Source organism: Numenius arquata, chromosome 9 (assembly GCF_964106895.1).
Source record: "Numenius arquata chromosome 9, bNumArq3.hap1.1, whole genome shotgun sequence".
NCBI classification, from domain to species: Eukaryota; Metazoa; Chordata; class Aves; order Charadriiformes; family Scolopacidae; genus Numenius; species Numenius arquata.
The window spans coordinates 2,788,645-2,810,593 of NC_133584.1; the positions used below are offsets into that span (position 1 = coordinate 2,788,645).

Sequence of the window (21,949 nt, forward strand, 5' to 3'; positions counted from 1 at the left end):
TTGTATTGTACTTCGGGGACTTCTTTTTAATAAGTTGTAGTCAATGGAATAAATATGATAAATCTTCCGCAGCTGTATTCTACCTGAAATTTGCTCTGTGCTCTTTAGCTTTGAGTTATACAGTAAAAATAAATAAATCAAATGACCTTTTTGTTGACAGAGTGAAGGTACACTTCTAGCAACTGGGTCTTACGACGGCTTTGCAAGGATATGGACTAAAGATGGTAAGTGAAATACTTTTATTTCCAGTATATTTTCCTGTATTGTGGCTCACAGCATAGTTTTTTATTTTTTTTAATGTATTCATATCAATATAAATTTTCAGGTAATCTTGCCAGCACCTTAGGGCAACATAAAGGTCCTATATTTGCGTTAAAATGGAACAAGAAAGGAAACTTCATTTTAAGTGCAGGAGTGGACAAGGTGAGAGAATCTTTGGTAAAATTAAAATTCTTTCCTTCACCGTTATAATCTAATTGTAAGCTAATAGCAAAGCTATAGAAAGGGAGTAAATTAAAGGCGTGGGACGTAAATGTGTACTTACAAAGAACTTGTTATGCTCGCTTTGTTTCCTTGTGTTTTATAGTCGTTTATTGAAATATTTTAATTTATTGGATTTCAGTGTCCCTGGATCTCTTCCCAATTAGGTTAGGGTAAGTTGGGAAGTAAGTGCATTGAACGCAGGAACGTTAAACTTCCGTAAAACTGGGTCATCTAAAATTTAGTGAAGCGCTTTATGCAAAGCCTCAGAAAAAAAGTCATACAGGAGGAGTAGGTTCGGTCTGATTTGGGTATCAGTCGAGCCTGAGAATGTTTTAAAAGGTTAGAGCTGGAACCTAAGAAAAGTCAATATATCTGACTGGGGAGGTGCCAGTGGTGCACAGCCATGAAGCTCATTGTTTAACTGTTTTATTTCCCGTCTCTAAACAAACAAAGGCACACGAGGTCTTTAAATTCAAAGCTGTTGTTAGTGTGAGAGAGTTTATGAGTGGTAGGAAGGGCACACAGTGATGAGGAATAGACTTAGAATGAATTCAAGGAATAGAATAGGCTATTCAAGGAGTAAGAGGAGTTAATTTTTCCTCTGTAACTGATTCAAGGTGCAGAAATAAACACAGTTACACTCTTAGTGAGACCAGAAAACTGCAAGCTCAGTAAGGCCACGAGCCCACAATGCTTAAAACTGGCAGTGCCACTGGAAAGTAATAGATTTTCTCCTTAATTTATTATATTTTTCCTGCACGCGTTTAACCTGGTTTGCTTCAGTGCCCACCTTCATAAGTGCGTGTGCTAGCACAAAGGAAGGAAAAATAAATATCTCAAAGCACAGAAAGATGGGTTTCTTCTTTTGGCAGCTGTAATGGCTTATGCCAGGTTTTAAATCTTTGTTGGAGGTACAGCTTTAATTTGCAGAAAAAATATTCCGGAGGAGATAAAGGCCTCGTTGTTTCAGTCAATAAAACGCCTTGGATAAAGCAGCTGAGATTATGCTTTGAAAAATATTCTGCATTAGCAGAAAGGTTGGCTCACCCTTACGCTTCTTTTCCCATAAATAATTTGTGTGGTCAGTTCATGCTTCCACCGAATTCTGCGTCAAAATTTTCACTGACCATTGAGGCAGGTCAGGAACATCGGCATAGAATATAGCGATTATAAAATACTAATTTTGTCGTGTAAGATTTCTTTCATCAGGGAGATATCAGAAGTATTGGCAGAGAAGAACTCGGAACAAAATTACACCCTTGAATCAAATCTTTCAGATTCTTAACTCTGAGACTTACTTGTTTATACAAAGATCTCCTTAGGGACAACTGAGTGTTTGAAATTACAATTTGAATATACAAGTATCTGAAGTTAAAATAGGTGTGTGGAGTAGATTACAAGAATATAAGTAGGACTAGGGAGATAAATCTATTTAATTTTTGTTTACATAAAAAAAAAGAAAAGCCCACAACCCCCTCCTTCCCTCCAGACCCCACGATTCTGTGATAAACACCTTGTTCTCTGTACATCGTCTACAATTCCTTTTAGTACTGGGTGAAACACTAGAAATGCAGAATCAGGAGCAGGTTTGGGCTGTGGGGAATAGGCTGGGTAGTCTGATACATGCGAATCGTGGTAGTTGTGGGGAAATTAGCGATTTGTACAACTTTGTTTATTGTTTGTTTATGTTTAATACAGACCACAATTATTTGGGATGCCCACACTGGCGAAGCCAAGCAGCAGTTTCCTTTCCATTCTGGTAAGTCTTGATTTTGATCATTCAGGACTGTCATCTGAAATGACTAAAAAAGTGTTATTTACTAAAATAAATCTAAAAAATCTGAAGTTTATGGTGCTTATTTACACCATTGTAAAGTCTTGCAGGCAGTCTTTGGATGCTGACTCCCATGTTTGTAGCCTTAGGAATTTTGAGAATGTAAACAAAGATAGAATTGTTCTGATTTTTATAACTTTATAACTCACTGTTTTATTGCAATTCTGTGAAAGTCATGAGAGAATCCAAAAATCACTGACTCGGGGTAATACAGTAGCAGACAAATGGAGTGGGTGGGCCACGCAGGATCGGTGTTTATCAGCTCAGGGCTGGGTTTGTCATCCTCCTGCTGCAGTAATCCCGGCTCCCCGTCCCTTTGTCCTGCGCTGTCCCCAATTTGTTTGGCGACCAGCTGGCTGAAAGGCTGGTCACTGGCCAGCTGGGATGAGAGTGCAGCCTCTCGGGAGGTCAGACAAATTGCTCGGTGGGCTGCGTGCTGTGCCAGCCTGCCAGGATCAGCTGGAAAACAGAGCAGCGAGGATGAGGAACGTGGCATTGAAGGGCCTTTAAGAAACGTGTCTCATTTACAGTTTTTATTCCGCTTGCGCTACGTTTTCGGTGGCGTGACAACAATCAAACCCATCACTTCTTGATTTACTCCAAGCCATGCCGTGTGCTCTCCCACATAAATATCTTGGCTCGATCAAATGGAATATGTTGAATATGTTACCCCTGATTAAGCTTCAAGTTACCACACCTTATAATGCCGGAATTAAGAAAGGAAATAAATCACTCCCTTTCACTGGCTGCCATCTATCAGCACGGACTGTTAGTGGAGATGAGCTCATGCACGACGGTGTGTTAAGTTGTGGCAACCTGTTCCTCACGCTGACTGCTGAGGTTTATTTATAGATGGTTTAACCACAGCACTGTCTTCTCTGTAACTGTTTCATGTCAGATACGTTCCATGTTTTAATTACTTCTATTGAATTTTGTTTCATTTCTTTGTGCAAGACTGGTCTGGGCTGCATTTCGCACTGTTCATAGTGTTTTATCTTTAGAACTGCTGTAAAATTAGTGTTTTCTTCCTGTTGGCATTTGTTCTAAGGTGGTGCGTGATGAAGTTGCGAATCAAACTCCTGCAGAATCCGTACCAGAGTTTTAAATATCTTTCTTTTTCTTTTAGCACCAGCATTAGATGTTGATTGGCAGAGTAACAACACATTTGCCTCTTGCAGTACAGACATGTGTATTCACGTCTGTAAACTAGGACAAGATAGGCCCATCAAAACCTTCCAGGGTCACACAGTAAGTACTGGAAAATTGGGGGGTTGCTATGTGATATTTTTATCAATGAGAGATGGGAGGCCCAGTATGTTCACCAGTATAGAGCACTAGTGTAACGGTTGGTCCCTGGCAACAGGCAATAGATAGAGATATGCAGGTAGTTGTAATTAAGGTCATATGGTAACTGTAGTCTCTATTGTTAATTAGAACAGTTACCACTCCCATGCGCAGATTTTTTCACCAGTGCCAGGATGGCACAGCAAAAGTGATAATTTTCTTAGAATCACAGAATGGTTAGAGTTGGAAGGGACCTTAAAAATCATCCAGTTCCAATCCCCCTGTCCTATCGCTACATTCCCTGATGAAGAGTCCCTCCCCAGCTCTCCTGTAGCCCTCTTCAGGTACTAGAAGGCCGTTATAAGGTCTCCCCAGAGCCTTCTCTTGTCCAGGCTGAACAACCCCAACTCTCTCAGCCTGTCTTCATAGCAGAGGTGCTCCAGCCCTCTGATCATTTTCGTGGCCCTCTGCTGGACCCGTTCCAACAGGTCCATGTCCTTCCTGTGTTGAGGACTCCAAAGCTGGACACAGTACTCCAGGTGGGGTCTCACAAGAGCAGAGTAGAGGGGTAGAATCACCTCCCTTGCCCTGCTGGCCACGCTTCTTTTGATGCAGCCCAGGATGCGGTTGGCTTTCTGGGCTGCCAGCGCTGGCGCACTGCCGGCTCATGTTGAGCTTCTCATCTACAAGCACTCCCAAGTCCTTCTTCTCAGAGCTGCTCTCCAGCCATTCTCCTCCCAACCTGTATTTGTACATCATCTTTAGAAGAAGAAAGATGGTAACTTTACGACTTTGCTACACACAGCCTACGTTGTGCAAGAGCACACCCGGGAAAATGGGGTGAACAGGTAGCAAAAAGCTGTTGTTATTGAAGGCAAAGCTAGGAATGAAAAAGAAATGTTAAAACACTGACAAATTATACAAATACTCATAATTTCTGTCCAACTTTATCTTTCGTAAGCTGTCAGTTGTAATGGAAGTGAAGACTCCAACTTTATTCTCACTGTTCAATTTTAGAATGAAGTAAACGCAATCAAATGGGATCCAACTGGTAACCTTCTGGCATCCTGCTCTGACGATATGACTCTAAAGGTAACTGGGAATTCTGGGACTGGCTCTTGGCCGTGCAGAGCTCTGGAACGTACACCATTAGCTCGGGCAATCCACCAGTATCGCTGTATTTCCTGTGGTGTCTAATATTGGTTCTTTTTTAATATAACAAGATTAGGCAATCCTAGCAAATCCTTGTTAATCAGAGCCAAGCTTTGGTCCAGGGAACTCGTTACAGGCTGCCACTCTGCGACTCGGAGCGTGATTTATTAGGTGCTTTTCGCCGTTTACAGAATCGGGTCATTAAACATTAAGCTGTCACACTCAATGGTTGCTTTTGCTTGAAAGGAAGAGTTGGAGTGCGTGTCGTGTAACACATACAAGAATGGGTGACTACCTCCCTTCCCGGTTTTCCCCTTCTTTCTAGTTAAAATCTTTGGCATATTGTTTCTTAAGAGACTCTGCTCACTCCTTGGTTTTTTCCAGTCGTTCTGCAGTTTTCAGTCGCACCTGCACTTTTCCTCCAAATAATTCATGGCAACCTACTTTCTTGTAGGACTGGGGAAACTTGTCAATGCAGAGGGTACCGTAATTTTTTTACATATGACTTCAAGGCGCACTAGAGACCCATCCAAAAATACCACCAAGTAGCCCTGGGGACAGTTACTTCCATCTTGCTCATCATAGTTTAATCAGAGACAGGGAATGGCTTCATGAGTGGCAAGATACGCCCTCCTGTGCTGGCACAGCCCGGCGCTTGCAATGGAAATCACTTTACCTAAATATAAACGTTTAAGGATTAATCAGAACCACAGAATGGTCAGAGTTGGAAGGGACCTTAAAGATTGAGTTCCAACCCCCCTGCCCTGGGCAGGGACACCTCCCACTGGACCAGGTTGCTCAAAGCCCCATCCAACCTGTTCTTGAACCCCTTCAGGGATGGGGCATCCACAACTTCTCTGGGCAACCTGTTCCGGTGTCTCACCACCCTCACAGGAAAGAATTTCTTTCTAGTATCTAATCTAAATCTCCCCTCTTCCAATTTAAAACCATTACCCCTTGTCCTATCACTACACTCCCTGCCAAAGAGGAGTCCTCCAGTCCAAAGCTAGATGTCCAGACGGCTTTAGTCAACAGAGTGTCCAGCACCACTGAAGAGCAATTCATCCTTTCCAAAGTTAAGTGTCTAAGTCAAGTGATGAGTAAACCTCTGAGAACATCGAGTTGTTCTCCATTGGCAATGGATGGAGGCAAAATAGCCAGTTTAAGTCCAAAATACCCAGGTTAAGATGGGTATTTAAAACTGAGGCAGCTGAAACCCAGGTAGGATGAATTTTCAATCTAGAGCTCAAGCAGTTGCTGCTGCTTCTGGGTGAGTGGAGAGGTGACAACTGAGAACGTGTCACCCTTTGTGGGTTCAGGCAGTTAACTTCTTGGTTGCTGTTTTGACTTTGGCCCAGCCTGGAAAGAATTTTATGATTTTGTTCTGGGTTAACTGGAAGACTAACTGCTTGTAGATAAGTCCACACATCACTAATCACTTGTAGATCACTTACTTTTCAATGGCAGCAGGAGCGAACATCAAGTTTTGAAGCGTGTGGAAGATGCCTACTGATCTCTTTATTTACTTATTTTTCTCTCTTTTTGATGCCAACTTGATGTTCTCTAGGGCTAATATGGACTCTTTTCCATCTATCCTACTTTTGGGAAGAGAAGCTAGATTTTGATCCCTTCAATTTAAGCTGGAAATACAATTTTAATTCTGTCTGCTCATTGAAAATCAGCTTCCCCTTCAGTGAGGCACCGGTTCTGAAAAGCATCATTCATTTCAACATACGCCTCGATTGCAGCTTAAATACAGTTGGGTTTAAACATGCTCCTGTTGGCTTTTGCTAATAAAAGACGAGCTAAAAGCACTACTAAACCAGATATCGTTAAAAAAAAAGCATTCAGATGATTAACTACTGTATCAAGCTTCATATTTAGGAAAAGGTATAAAAGCCTTCCCTCCTGTGTGCAATGCAAACTTGGGATAGAGTAAAGTTATTTTATTTGCTGAAGGTTATCGTGCAGGAGTTGGAGTCGGAAGGAACCCCTCTTTTGTTTGAAGTACTGAGCAAACACCTGGCCGTGCAAATCCTGATGCGCCAGGAAAATGCCATGTTGCTTTTTTGTGCATCGCTGGCGCTGTAAGAAAACAGAAAATGTCTACATTTCTCTACTCTCCCTTTATTTCACTCAATCTGCGTGGCAAGAAGTTCATTTAAAAATAGGACTGTGATACTTTGTCAACTCAGACGTGAACATACACATATTGCTCTTCTCATTTTAGCATCTGTTGTCATCCCTGCACTTATCAAGGGGCTTGTAATTAGCACATGCAGATTGGTTTTTCTAGACGGTACCTTTATTACTCATTAACCCCATCGGGTACTTATAACTCAAGGGAGGGTACTGGAGTAATACTTGTAATAATTACTCGAGAAACTCAGCAGTCATAGCAAATATTTTGAGTGGCCTAAAAGGTAGCAGTCAGACTGCAGATAACAAAGCAGGAAGATGTAAAATGTGTTTTAGTGCAATATCGTGCTCAATGTCTTTGCTTTTTGTTCCTTTTTTTGTCATAGATCTGGAGTATGAAACAAGACAGTTGTGTCCATGATTTACAAGCACACAACAAAGAAATTTATACTATCAAATGGAGTCCTACAGGACCAGGAACAAATAATCCAAATGCCAATCTTATGTTAGCAAGGTACTATTTAATCCTGGTTTTAAATTCCCGTTAAGTTTTATTTTTACTTCGTTTTTTATGTGTGTAGGTTCACAGAATGTTTTGAAGCGCGTAGGATACTTTGTCATACTATGTTTATATTAGAAACAAAAACATGCCAAATTGAGATGTAATTAATCTGTGGTTTTTTTCCCCTTGGCAGTGCATCCTTTGATTCTACTGTTAGGTTATGGGATGTAGACAGAGGAATTTGTATTCACACTCTGACAAAGCATCAAGAACCTGTGTACAGTGTAGCTTTCAGTCCTGACGGCAGGTACCTGGCCAGCGGCTCCTTTGATAAATGTGTGCACATCTGGAATACACAGGTACAGCTCTTCTCTCTTTTCACAAGTTTGGGGTTTGGTCTTTTCCGTCAGGATCCTTACAACCTATGTTTCTCCGTCATGTTTGGGCCACCAAGGGCTTTGTCCTTGCTAACGCGCTGGTTCGCTTCCTCTTTCTTCTAAGGCTCCTTCTGTTAATGGATGTACATTTAATTTCTCTCTTTGAGTGTTTGACTATGGCGAGCTAATAGTTGTCTTTACATTGTCTTTACTTAGCAAAAAAACCCCAAACTACCACCAAAACAATCCAACCAAAAAACCAACAACAAAACATATTCAACAAAGTGTCTCTAATAACAAGTTGCATCCCAAAATTGTCCTTGTCAACTCTAAATTTTAAACTCCCGATACAACAGGTTTGCTGTGAAAAAGGGTGACTGGATGCAGACGTCCATGTACACATACAAATCTGATATTCGTTGAGTATCAGCTATTTCATGGAATTTTACTGAAAAACAAGAAAATGGGAAGTGAGAGGAGATGATGACGACAAAACGTTTCTACATCATTTTCTAAGAAACGACTCTTACTACTTGTTTTGTGTTTCTGGCAAAAAAAATGGCTGGTCGCGAATGAAAATCTAAAGACCTTGTTAAGCAAGATGTTATCTCTGGCTACTGGGAATTGGATATTAATTTCTGAAAGGCTCGTTTTAGTGATTGGAAGCGGTCACGTCCATCCCCAATTTTGCCTGTCAAACACAAGAGATAGAGGCGATAACTGGCTTTGTCACATGCTGAGATTGTCCAGGAGTCTCGTCTGGGCCATTTCTGAGAATTCCAGCTTTTAAAAGCAGTGGGGAAATTTTACACGTTGTCCAAATTTTACTCGTTCACCTGGATTTTGTTATATTAATTACCTGTTTTGTCCCTTTTTAGACAGGTGCCCTAGTTCACAGTTATCGGGGAACAGGCGGGATTTTTGAGGTTTGCTGGAATGCAGCAGGAGACAAAGTTGGAGCAAGTGCTTCAGATGGTTCAGTAAGTGCAGCCTGATGCGGTTGATGTTCTAACAACAAGCAACTTTTGCAAATCTTTTGACTAACAATGGGGACAAAATGTCCTTCTGTAGCTGAAATTTAATACAGCCACATCACATGTAGATTTTCACATATAAAGGTGCTGGATCATTGAAAAGAGAACATGTCTTTATTCGCTTAATGCGTTACTGTTCTAAACCCTCCAAAAATCTCAGAAAGCAAAGATGCCTCTAATTTAAATTTTCTGTCCCTTCTGGGGCTTTCCAGGGAAATGTGCTCATTGTGGCTGGTCATAGAATAGAATCATAGAATTGTCCAGGTTGGAAGGGACCTTTAAGATCATCTACTCCAACCATCAACCTAACTCTGATAAAACCCATCACTAAACCATGTCCCTCAGCACCATGTCAACCCATCTTTTAAATCCCTCCAGGGGTGGTGCCTCAACCCCTTCCCTGGGCAGCCCATTCCAATGCTTGAGAACCCTTTCCGTGTAGAAATGTTTCCCAATATCCAATCTGAACCTCCCCTGGCGCAACTTGAGGCCATTTCCTCTTGTCCCATTGCCTGTTCCTTGGGAGAAGAGACCGACCCCCACCTCTCTACAAGGTCTTTTCATTATAGTCTGGAAACCAGTTCATTTTTGCCTCTTTGCCCTTTTCCAGTGAAAACGCTCAGTGTAGGTGATATTATTGTAATGCGTGAGAGGAATGAAATCTCTTCTGCATCGCGTTCAACAGAAAGAGCAGCAAAACGAAGTCCAGTTTCTGAGTGTTTATAATTAAAAAGCTCCCCAAAATGACAGGAGCTATACGTAAATACCAGTCTGCCTACGGGGCTTAGAAGAAGTAGGGAATAAAATGTACAGCCTCTGTCATCTCGTAGTGTAGCGTCACCTCCTGGCTCTTCAGACATCGTCCTGCAGTAAAATATCAATGTGCAGTTCTTCATAACAAGTACAATCGTTGGTTTTTTTGCTTGCACCTCTCTTGCTGTGATTTTAAAAGAAAGGAGACGAGAGCCTAAAGGAAAGGGAAAATTAGCATAAAATGGGAGTGATAAAGGAATTCTCCTGTCCCGCAGCTCCAGGCGGGCGGGCGAGATCGCTTGGGTAGAGTTCGGAACAGAAAATAGGAAGTTCTGAATTTTAAGTAGACTAAACTCCAGAGAATTCATTTTCAATGGTCTTTCTTATCATTTTAGTCTTCTAAGTATAGACAAGGTCATAACCGGAACAAAAGCTCAAGGCATATCCTGAGTAGAAACTGTCCTTCCACCCCAGATGACCTTTTTATATCCGTACTACGTAACCTTAACAGTCTTTAGCTAATTTGACCCAAGAGGCTGGTTCTACTTGAAACAGATTCGTTTTCATTTAATTTTTGCTCTTTTCAAAACGTTGGGTTCATTTCATTTCGTTTTCTATTGTTTGCTAGCGAAAGCCTTCCTCATCCCCTCGGTTTTAATATAATAATAATAACAACAACAACAACAACAACTATTAAGCAAAGAGAGGCACAGTTGAACTGTTTGATGACTAAAAGCATAACTTTTATATGATTATATTTTACTAGATTTCCCACCCCCCGCTCTGATGTTAAGAGATACAAGGTGACGTTTGCACAATCTGTGCTGTAGCTTTTGCCCAGGTATTTCCCAGAGAATTGTATAAACGTGGAATATTGGTGCAATATTGCAATTTCTCTCTCTTTTTTTTTTTTTTTCTTTTTTTTGTTTTTTTTCCTTACAGGTTTGTGTATTAGACCTACGGAAATAGCGCTACTAGTTGGAAGCCATGGACCGACTATGAATGTGTACATAGCCAAAATGACTGTCCCTGACCCATGTACTGCTATAGTCCCAATTGAACCATGGCCAGTCCACTACAGCCAAACGTAAAAGAAATATATACATATACTGTATATAAAACAAAACAAAAAAAAAACAAAAAAAAAAGAGGAAAAAAAAAAGAAAAAAAGAATTTACACCCTGAAGAGGATGACAGAGTTTTGTCACAGCTTGTGAATCCTGTTCACCAAGTGCTGGAATCTGCTGTGCCCCAAAATAACATTTAAAGGTTTTTGGATATGAAAAACAGAAGAGAGAGAGAGAAATAAACCGTATACGAGAGCAGACCCATATACATACCAAATTCAGAAGATACTAACGGCAGCCTTCATTACCCCTTCCTCCCTTTAAATCCATGACCGCAATGGATTGGGGGGTATTTTTTGTTTTCCTTCTCAGTAGTTGAGCAGTTTGTGTGTACAGAGAAAATGGACTTACAGAAATCTGCAGCAGTAGTTTTGTTGGGTTTTTTTCTTTGCTTTTAAACATTGGGTTTTCTGTTTTGTTTTGGTTGAGTTTACGGATGCATGAAGTAAGGGAGTGAATTAGTTTCTCGTTTATATTTTTTTTCTTTTTTTCACCTTGGAAAAAAAAAACAATGTTTCTTTGAAACATATTTTAACGCATTCTTTGAAGAGGTAGATTGAACCTGATAATGTTTGGTACATTTTGTGGCTCCCAGAGCACAATTTCGTGAACAGAGGGAGGGTGGAAAAGGGATTATGGAGAGAGAAGAAAAAAAATTATAAAATAATCCTTCTTTGAGGCGTGATATTTCACGTCCTGCTCATCTACGAAGTATGACAATAATGGGTATAATGCTATGTTTTATTGCTGGTGACATGGCTGAAATGCAGTAGTTTCTTATTTGGGACATGATTCTGCCAAACTTAAGAATAGAAGGGCACAAAAATACAGCAAAGAAAAATACAGGGATGCAAAAATAAATAATAAAAAAAGGACAAAAAAAAAAAAGAGGGAAAAAAAAAAAATGCATCTTCTGTTGCTTTAAGACCATAGCTAAAATATGGTGAAATTGTGCACTATTGTGAAAAGGAGCAAAGTATAAGTTGGGGGATCGTTTTTAAAAGGTTTAAGATCTTTCTGGACAAGGGTTCATGCCACAGCTTCTCTGAGAGTCGCCCATCGTTATTTGTAGGAGCTTAGATGTGTAATTGTAACCAAACTCCAGTATTAAAAGTATCTCATGTAATTTTTTTCTTTATTAAAATAAAATCTTTGGCATATATTTGATAACACTGCCATTAAGAGGCAAAATGTTTACTACCTTAGATTTAAAAAAAAAAAAAAAAAAAAAATCTTAAACAGAGGACTTGCTTCAAGTTTATTTTAATAGCAGTGATTCAGCTTATTTAAAAGATGAATACTTGCACTAATTCCCCTGCTGCTCCGGTCCTGCAGTTTATTGTATCTTGTGACTACATTTTTTTCCAAATATAGGGTAGAAGTAAGCTGCTATTTTTTTAATAATCACTACTATATAGTGTCTTTTACTCTGTTTACAATATCAAGTATTTTTCTTACAATGACAGATGTATATGGCGAACCTTTTTCTGCTCATGTGATTAAAAGTATACTGATAGTGATTTTATTTGTAAATGATAGCATGAGGTTGTGTTTTACGCGTACGTGTAGTCGAAAAGGTTGCATCACGTCTTGCATAAGATTCCAAGAGTGTAAATTTATAAAAAGAGAGGTTGTCAAATTTATGTCACAGGCATTTTACTTAAGGAATGGTTTATATTACAGAGCTTTGCAAAGTTATCGGTTTTATAACACTATTTCAATCACAAATAATTTTGTGGCTTATGATTGCTAGTCTCCAACTTTTATTTTTTTTTTTTTTTTTTTTTTTTTCCCCTCTAAGTTAGGTGAAAATTGATTTAATTGAGATAATGCAGCTTTTGACGTTTTAACCGTTGTTCTTTAGGCCGTGATTTCTGCTATTTCCATGGAATAAACACGACTTGAAGCAAGTCTGAGTTTGGCTAAGGTAGGGTAGCAATTTGCCGGTGGTAAAGAGAAGTCAACGATACGTTCTTTATACCCCAGGATGATATTACGATCACACACAGCGTTTAAAACCAACAAAAAATTCATATCCATGAAGCCAGTCATCGGCGGTGGTTCGGTGCCAGCTACTTCTAGGGCTTTTTTGGAACACGTTGCTAATGTTGAGAGCGATTACCCGGTGACTTACAATATGTGGGAAACCTAAGATATTGAGCGTCTGGCACTTGAAATAATTGCTTCTATCGCTGGAGGTCCATGACTGTGGCTGACCTCTGTCATTTAATGGAGAAAAAAAAAAAAAAACAACAAAAAAATAAAAATAAAAAAAAAAAATTCTGTGCAATAATTTTAAACTGTGCTCCCAGGAATAGACACAAATGTTTTGAGTATGTTTAAGCTGCATTTTTTCGTTTAGCAACGCATTTGTCAATTGCACTGAATTGAAATCTGAAAGTCAGAAGTGATTCTCGATAGTACTTTTGTATTTTAATACGGACAGTTTATTCATTTTCATCAAAGTTATTGGATGATTCTTTCAGCCAATGGAAACAATTGTGGTGGAATTCTGTGACATAGCTGCAAAAAATCACCCAGCCATGTTTTTTAGGGTATTGCCATCTTCCTCTTTCTCGATCATCAGCTGTTTTGGTTGTAGTTCTAGTCGCTTCAGCGTAAGGAATCACGTATTCAGAAATAGAGAAAACGGAGCTTCGGGATCACAGGTTTTTCGGGGAGGTCGGATCCGTTGACTCGAGGGCTCTGGAGGCACAGGCCGAGAAACGCCACCGCCCCCCTCCCCACCCCGGCACCCCACGGGAGAGGAGCGAGGCCCGGTTCCCACGGGGGGGGGGAAGCGAAGGATCTGGCCCCCTCGCTCTTTTATTGTTGTCCTTTCCTAGCGTGCCACAGTGCTGCTCCTGCTCACCCCGCTGCCCTTACTCCCCCCCGAAACGCCTGCCGGGTTCTGCCGCCAGGTGAAAAAGAGAACCGTGACGTTAATCGTTGTCTCCTATCGCGCGGAGACCCGGTGCGGGGTAGCGAGGCGGGGGCTCCGGATTGTCCCTGTAAATTGAGGACGCCAACCGCCGGCGAGACCCTCGCTTTGTGCAGCCGTGTGCCCGTGCTTAGTCTCACACACACGTAGTAAATCTCTCCTTTTCCACGTGTAAAGGCAACCGTGCGCCTAAGCCTTTGCGTACGTTGCGCTTCCTGTTTTTTCCCAGTTCCACCCATTAATGGGCAAATATCCAAATAGGGGATTTAAAAGGAAAGGGGGGGGGGAAAACCAGGCTCAGAATGAATGACGGGATAAGAAATGAGCTGCTCTTGAGTTCGCTGACTTTCTGTGCGTCCACCTCGGAACCCCCTTCCTCATTTCGGCGTTAGGTCCAGGTTTCTGTTGAGTTCCTCTTTTTTTTTTGTTTGGTTTTTTTTTTTTCCTATTTTTGCTTTACCTTTTTCTGCATTTTTTTTTTAAATCGATGTCAAGATTCCCAACCGGTGGACTTTTTAGTGTAGTTAAGAGAATATCTAGGTCCTCATAAAAGCTTTTTCTTTTTTTTTTTTTTAGACTCTTTGTAACGTTGATAAACTCGGTTTATTCTGGGACTCCGATTGTGCAGGGTTATTCCGCGTGTCTACGAGAGGATTGGAAATCTTGTACGAAACACTAAAAGTGCCTCTTTTTTTCTGGGTTGGGTGGAGGGAGGTTAATAGTTACCAGAGTCAGAATGACATGGCATTTTGAAGCATGTTTCTTGATTTCACGACACTTTAAATGCATCTTGAGAGAAAGGCCAAAGATTTCTACCGATTTTAATTCATTTTCATTTTTTTAAAATAAAATGGAAAAAAAAAAAAAAAAAAAAAAAAGCACTCCTTTTTCCTGACACTGCTTACCTCATGCTTTAGGGTGTCTAACGGGACGTTGTACCTTGGAAATGTTCTTTGTGTTTAGGAGGAACAGGAGGTGGCGTAGGGCGGTCGTGCCGGTTTGCCCTCGGAGCAATCCCAGCAGCCGAGACGCCGTTGGTTCTGCCCAATGAAGGAATTTTCCTTAAAATGGCAAACTGGCTTTTTCAGCTTGTAAATAAAAGGTTGTACGTTTTTGGGGTTGGTTTTTTTTTTTGTCTGTTTAGCGAAGAGGAGCCTTGGGACCCGATTTATTTTATTTTTTTTTATTTTTTATTTTTTTTTTTTTCCCCCCCACGATCTTTTACTCAACCAGAAATCCCATCGTCTTTTGCTTCACCAGAAAACCTTGCCCCAGGGAGCCTTGGGAGGCGTTGGGTCCGTGTGGTAACCGCGGAGGTAGAACGAGACGTGGAGGTAAAACCAGCCACGTCTCACTCGAGCCAAGACACATCCCCCCTTGGCATCGGTGGGGCTTTTGCCGGATTTTTAGCCCCGGACCTGCCGGATTTAGGCCAGGGTTCCTTCCTTTCCCATCGACACCCCCTCTTAGCTTCTCCCATCACAAAGTCCTGTAGAGCCGTTCCCCAGTGGGACCGGTTTCACGCTCTCCAGAAGTCTGAAGAAAGCAGAAGCAACATTGTGGCATGTTAGAAGCAAAATATGGCTTCGGGGAGACAGCAGTAAATCTCCATCGAGATCCCCCCCGTGACGTTTTTCCGTAGGGAGAGAGCCCGTGGAGCAGCCTTCGCTCCTCCCTCCAGAGAAAAGCTCTGAAATCCCAGGTTGTCGCCGCCGTCAGGCCGAGGGAAGGCAGAACGAACCAGGAAAATCTGCCGTCGGGTGCGGATCGCAGGTTTTTAGTGTTAATAGTGCTTCAGAGCAGTAGTTTTGAGTACATAATTCGCTTTCTCTGCCTTTAAGTTTGAAGCTTGACAATAACTTGAGGCATGTTTTTGTTTTGTTTGTTGGGGTTTCTATTTCCTTTTTTTTTTTTTTTTTTTTTTTTTTTTTTTTAAAAATAATCATTCATTTTTACTTCATGATGTTTTTTTGACATTTGTGGGTAAATACGAGAAAACCAGTCTGCATGTTGTTGCTAGTCCAGTGTACTTTGCAATCTCGTCCTCAACAGACTGCAGTGTGCAGAGCAGTAATTCTAGAATACAGAAGTGATTTTCTCTCTCTCCTGACATTGACATTGTAGTTGTAAATGGTTTCATTTGGAGTTACAAATCCTTTGGGTCTAATTCTGTGAGCCTACCTATAGCACTGGATTAAAATGTCTGCATCATTTCTTCAGTTATCCAGTTAAATTACAACTGTTGTAAAAGTGTAAACCAGCCCATGACAGTTTTTTGTACTTGTTTAAAGGACTTTTATTGTTCAGTTTTCATGATTATTGTCTAAAGAAGACTGATATAGATGTTCTATACTGTCCTGGACCATGTTAATTACACTTTATGATGTATTTTGGTTCTACATCACAATGATTTGTCCCCAAGGCCCTTATATCCCTTCTAGGCACATTTTCTGTTGCAGTTTCCCTTTGCATTGTATTGCTTTGACAACTGTAATTTGAATCAGATCTGAAAGAGGTCCAGAATAAAATATATTTTGATATTACCTTGGCTGAATGTAATTTGAAGTCTTTGGTACGGCAGATTTGCGGACGATGATGTTGGGGAAGTGACAGAGCGAAGCGCCGTCTCGCGTCAGAGGGGTCCTTTCCTACGGAGAGATTCCATCTGGTTAGGGAAAGGAACGTTATTTGCGTTGCTGTATTTTAGATATTTGGAACTATTTCGATCTACACATGGAATAACATGCACCCGTCCCTACGTAAGGGTGTTTTAATTCCTTTGGAATTCTGGCTCGTGTCACATTCCAAGAGAGCGAACCCAGATGGTTTCTTTTCACCATAAAGCTCTAGTGAAACTGAAATTACTGCTTTTTCAAACTATTTGTTTGCTATGCTGTGTTCAAAAGGAATAGCTTTGATATATCAGTAATGTTACCAAAATCAATTTGTTTTTAATACATTGAAACTTGCGGTTGAAAAACGTAGGTAAAGAGTGAAAATGGAGGAGGGAACTGTTCGTTACAAGTGTAAAACCTGTTGTGGGTTCCCTTCACCCGGCCTCTGAGCGCCCTTGAGGATTTCTCTGTCGTTTGAGTTTGGAGAGAGCAATATCGAAGCGGCGTCGTGCGTTGGAGACGGGCTGTGTGTACTCTCTAATGTCACGATACAGAAGGTTTGTGTGTCTTGACGTTTCATTAGCGCAGGTGCTAATGAGATACTAACGAGATGCTCCAGGTAGGTACATTGTGCCAATACTGCCCAGATCTTCCCTTTGCAATTCGTTTATCCTCGTGCTGTAACAATCCGGGGGTTGTAACTCCGTAGGAACTTGTGATTTCAGGTATTGATGAAGTCCGTGTTCCCTACCTCGTAGGGAAATGATTTAATGAAGGCTGAGCAGCATCTTTGGTTCCCTGATGACCCCACAGGGGGCTGTAACAGAATAATAATTTAAGAGGAATTTATCCATGATTCCGTAGAGAACGATGATGCTCCACTAAGTACAAATTGTCCTTAAGGAAAACTGACCCAGGAGATCTGCAGTGCGGAGGCTTTCTTATTTATCCGACCAACTGGAAATTGGTACCGCAAAGGATAGTTGGAAGGATTAAAGACGACCAGATTTTCTTGATGAGACTTAGTGTGAAAGTGTTCAGCTCCCGGATTCATTCTTCAGGTACCGAATCAAGATTGTGCTCTCAAGAAGATGTCAAAAAGTCTCAGTAGAGGTCAAGTGCTTCCAACAGACCGTTTTCTTGTTTCCCCGGAGATTTTCCGACTTGTCCTAGATGCTGAGAACCCTGATTTGTTACCTTGAGAGAGCTGCATTTCGAGCTTTCTGAATTACATGTTCTTGAACATTTCCAGGCTCCTTCACCAGCCTGGTGGCAGCTCGGATGGAGTGTCCTCCTGAAAGGTCCCTGCTCACAGCGATGCTGGGGGCAAATTTCCAGTTGCTTCAGTGCAAGCAGACGGAGGGCAGCACTTCTGAGAGGAGAAATGTTGGTGGATGAAGGGTTGTTTTCTGACAAAGATGAAAAATCCATCTATTAAAGATCCCGTTTCCCATTCCACTATGCAGAAGCGCGCACGCAACGAAGCTAAGGCACCTTTTGCTCTTCTTGCGTGTTGTCTCAGCCTTGAGAGAAAACATTAAACCCGTGGGCTCCGTTTAGTTTAATTTCTACCTTTGTCCCTGCTTCAAACGGTGAGAAGAACAAATACTGAAAAGAACATCTGGAGGGGTCGGGTCAGTCGTTAGTAAATGCCGGGGACAGGTCGGGTTGAGTCCTCTGGGCCTGGCTGGTGGTTCTCCAAAGTTGCGTTGGGTCTTCGCAGTCTCTCTCTTGCTCATGGAGTCGTGCTGCTGTTAGAACCGTAATTTGCAATGACAAAAGCTACGAGGAGCGTAACGCCTGGTCGCTCTTACGCTTGAACTGTGGCTTTACGCTTTATAAATACGGAAAAAGGACTTTTTTATGATATAATAACCCTGCGCTCCTAATTCTTAAATTAGGAGCCGCCGTAGATCCTGACGTACATCCCTTAATTCCTTGCAAGTGAATCATTTTTAAGGTCGGAAATTCCCACCTCGGGGAAAACGGTGAAGAATTGCAATTACCGACGCTCAGTTTACTTTTTAAACTGTGATTTGGAAGTTTTGCAGCTCTTTCACTTTCTCTCGCCACCTCTCATCTATCTTCAGTTTGCTGGAATGCTGCGGCTGCTGGGGTGGATGGGAACAAAGCGCTCTCCGGCAGTAAGTAATTTGAGGCCAGAAGCCAATTCCCGAGGCACGGAAGCAGGAGCGTGGTGGTTTGTCGCAGTTGCGTTGTTTACCGTCTCCTGCTCAAACCGGCCGATCTTGCTGCGTGTGCTGAATTAAATACTCTATTATTTTCTTCTATTAGATGTTCTGTTCCCGTTCAGTTCCTGCAGCTAATTTTGCAGGAAATCGCTCAATAGAGCTTTCATAGAAAACAAATTATAACTTTGTGGTGTTAAAATTTCAAATTACAACTGTGGGTTGTTAAAGCAGGGAAAATCCCTGTTTGGTACCCGTTGGAAATGTCATTTAAGCAGAGGTGTAGCCTGTCGCTGGTGCCTCTTAAGTTTGCGTTTCGGGTGTATGATTTTTTTTACCTGGAGCATTCAAGTGCGAAACACGGGGGCCACAGACCTGTTTATGTATTTATTTATCTCCTGGTTCATTCCTGTTTGCTTGGCTGGGCGGGTAAATCAACTCCGCGTTTCCATCGGATGCTTTTCTCATCGCAGGTAGGTTACGCCTCCGAATTGGACAAGGAATAAGAAATGAGAAGTGAGAAATAATAGGAATAAGGATAAGAAATGCGTGCCCCTAGTGCTCTGCTGGTTTGAACATCAGCCCGTTCCGTGGCTCTTCCGCGTCGTTTGTGGCTGACTCAGTTTTTATACGCAGGGAATCAGGAATTGGGAGAGTTCCGTCTCTCCAGCTTTTCAGCCATTTTATTCCCCTTTATTTAGTAGGGCTTTTAAATAAGCAGGATCAAATTGAATACTCTCGCTTTTGGATAATGGGGTCATGAAAGAATTCGGAGGGCGAGGGGAGCTCTGTTGCGGGGCTGAGAGCGAGCTCGTCAGGCTGCGCTCCCCTGTTTCTGACGGACTCGGCTGCTCTCGAAGGCTTTCCCGAGCAATCTGTTCCAATACCGTCATAGCCTTAAAGCGCTTTTCTGTCTGATCTAAATCTTGTTGCAATTAAAAACTTTCTGGTTTGTCCACCCTGAATTGAGGAGGGGGGGGGGGGGCGGAACGGAGGAAGAAAAAAAAAAAAAGCTGTTTCTTTATTGTTCGCAGCAGCCTTTTTACATATTTGAAATCTGTTGTTGTGTCTTTCCTTCTCCAGGCTGAGCCGTCCTCAGCACATCTTAATCAATTCATCAACACCAGCTGCTCTTCTTGACAAACAATCTAATGAATACTGAAATAAGAATCTCGTTTATAAGAAATACGGTCTCTGGCGCCAGAGAGGAAAAGAGAGAGGGGGGGAAACTGTGAAAATGAAATAAGGCTCCCAGTTCTGCAATTCTGCTATAATAAATACAAACAGTGGCTCAGTAATTTGTATGTTTTAATTACTGATGTCCCAGCCAAGATGGGACCCCTTTGCTTTTGGAATTTTTAGGTAAACACCTTTCTTCTACAAGTTAGTGCTGTTCCCCTTCCTGGCTTTCAGCTGGTGACAGGTTTTCTCCAGAGTTGCCCAGCAGGTCTATGGCAAAGCTAGGAATAAAATTCCCTACTCCGAATCACAGAGTGCTATGGGGTTGGAAGGGACCTCTGGAGATCATCCAGTCCAACCCCCGGCCAAAGCAGGCCCACCCAGAGCAGGTTGCACAGGAACGTGTCCAGGTGGGTTTTGAACGTCTCCAGAGGAGACTCCACCACCTCTCTGGGCAGCCTCTTCCAGGGCTCTGCCACCCTCAAAGTAAAGAAGTTCCTCCTCATGTTTAGATGGAACTTCTTATGTTCAAGTTTGTGCCCGTTACCTCTTGTCCTGTCCCTGGGCACCACTGAAAAAAGACTGGCCCCATCCTCCTGACACCCACCCTTGAAGTATTTATAGGTGTTGATCAGATCCCCCCTCAGTCTGCTCTTCTCCAGACTAAACAGACCCAAGTCCCTCAGCCTTCCTTCGTAAGGGAGATGCTCCAGGCCCCTCATCATCTCTGTAGCCCTCTGCTGTACCCTCTCCAGCAGTTCCCTGTCCTTCTTGAACTGGGGAGCCCAGAACTGAACAACTCCGAAGGTATTTCCCCCAAAATAGGATGGAGGAGACCAGGCTGAGGGTTGGATCTGCCCATGGTTTCCACCTGGGACCACTCTCCCAAACCAGAACTGCTGCAGAAATGTTCCAGAAATAGTGAGACTGGGGAAGGGCGCCCTGGGAGCTGGAGATGGTCGTGATGCCGGCGCTGAAACAAACCAGGCGAGTGAATCCATAAAATGCTCCAGTGATATGCCAATAATACACTTGGTAAGAGAACTGAAAAAAGAGAGAAAGAACTTTTGCTGCTTTATATCAAACGTGCTTTCAGGCAGTCAATGTTTTTTAATGTGATAAAAATATATTTCAGTCAAGGCTGCCTCTGTCTGCAGAGACCTACGAGCTCCTGATTTCTGGCCACGCGGCTGTTTGTCTCCCAAAGAGCTTCTGTTAAATAGACCAGTGTCACAAGGATTCAAAAATAAGCAGATCTATTGCAAATAAAAAGCCTTAAACACGTACCGCTTTTTAGAACTGGGGAACCCCAAACACCTGCAAACCAACCGAGGTGCCATTTCTCAACTGGGACAGCCTAGAACTTCAATCCAGATGGAGATTTTGAGGGAAAAACTCTAAGTTGTAAAAATCAAGTATCTGGAACTTCTCTCAAGTTCTCTGCTTAGTGGTCACAGGTGGCTGAGCCGTGGCTGCTGTGAGACAGCCCTTGAAAGGCCACCAAAGCAGCTGGCTCCAGGTGCATTACTTAGGTGGCATCTATCCATCCAAGGTAAGAGCCTCCAGCAGGTGTTCATGGGCACAGAAACAGTTAAAAGCTCCCCAAAGGAGAGAGGAGGGTCCTCTCTGTGACCTGCTCCAGCTCACGGACCCAGCAGAAAAATCACTGGCTGGTTTTATTTTGATATTTTTCCCTTTCTGGAGTGGAAGAGCAGAGATGGGAGGCAGCGGGGTGGCCCAGCAGCAGGGTGGGCTGTTCGACCGGCCCAACTGCTGATTTCTGATGTGTTCCCCAGCAAGCGGGTGGCGCCGTGTTTATGGGTACGCGGGGAATGACTGGAAAAGGGTGCAGAGGTTATAAACTGTATTTTCAGTCCACAGGTCACCTCTAGCTCGGGGTTATTCCCTGCTCTGCTCTTGCCTGTATCGGGGAGCAACCTGAACCCTTCCTCTGAGGGGCTGGAGTGTGACTGATGCTGCAGTGGGGAGTAAATCAGAAGAAATGGCATCTCCTTCATCAGCCCTAGTTGAGAGAGATCTTAAGGATCCAACAGTCTCAGCAGCGGTGGAGGGAGTAGACGTGTACTGTATTCCCAGCTGCTTCCATACCTCCTAGGAGAAGTGGGAAATAGAAGGGGAGGTTTTATTAGCATTGTTTTATCATTGCCGCTGAGCAAGAAGGATGTGTTATTTTCCCGTTAGATTTCTGTCTCTCCGCTGTTTTCCAAAACTTGCTGCTCCAGCTGGGATTGCTGCAGCAACGCCATACGTGGTTCACAATGAGCTGCAAGATATCGTTTTCTCTTTCTTTTCCCCAGTGTTTGGGCAGTAGTTGTGCTT

At 42.4% G+C, this 21,949-nt stretch overlaps 1 protein-coding gene across 1 annotated transcript in view; it reads left to right on the top strand.

The window, feature by feature from the left end:
• TBL1XR1 (TBL1X/Y related 1) overlaps window positions 1–11,895 on the top strand; it is a 62,702-nt gene extending 50,807 nt beyond the window's left edge. The window contains exons 7-15 of the mRNA XM_074152942.1: window positions 161–224; window positions 326–423; window positions 2,182–2,242; window positions 3,444–3,565; window positions 4,619–4,693; window positions 7,279–7,406; window positions 7,588–7,753; window positions 8,650–8,751; window positions 10,501–11,895. Of these exons, the coding sequence (XP_074009043.1) occupies window positions 161–224; window positions 326–423; window positions 2,182–2,242; window positions 3,444–3,565; window positions 4,619–4,693; window positions 7,279–7,406; window positions 7,588–7,753; window positions 8,650–8,751; window positions 10,501–10,527 (843 nt within the window). The 3' untranslated portion in view covers window positions 10,528–11,895. The remainder of the gene's footprint in view (window positions 1–160; window positions 225–325; window positions 424–2,181; window positions 2,243–3,443; window positions 3,566–4,618; window positions 4,694–7,278; window positions 7,407–7,587; window positions 7,754–8,649; window positions 8,752–10,500) is intronic.
• Window positions 11,896–21,949: the final 10,054 nt, after the last annotated feature.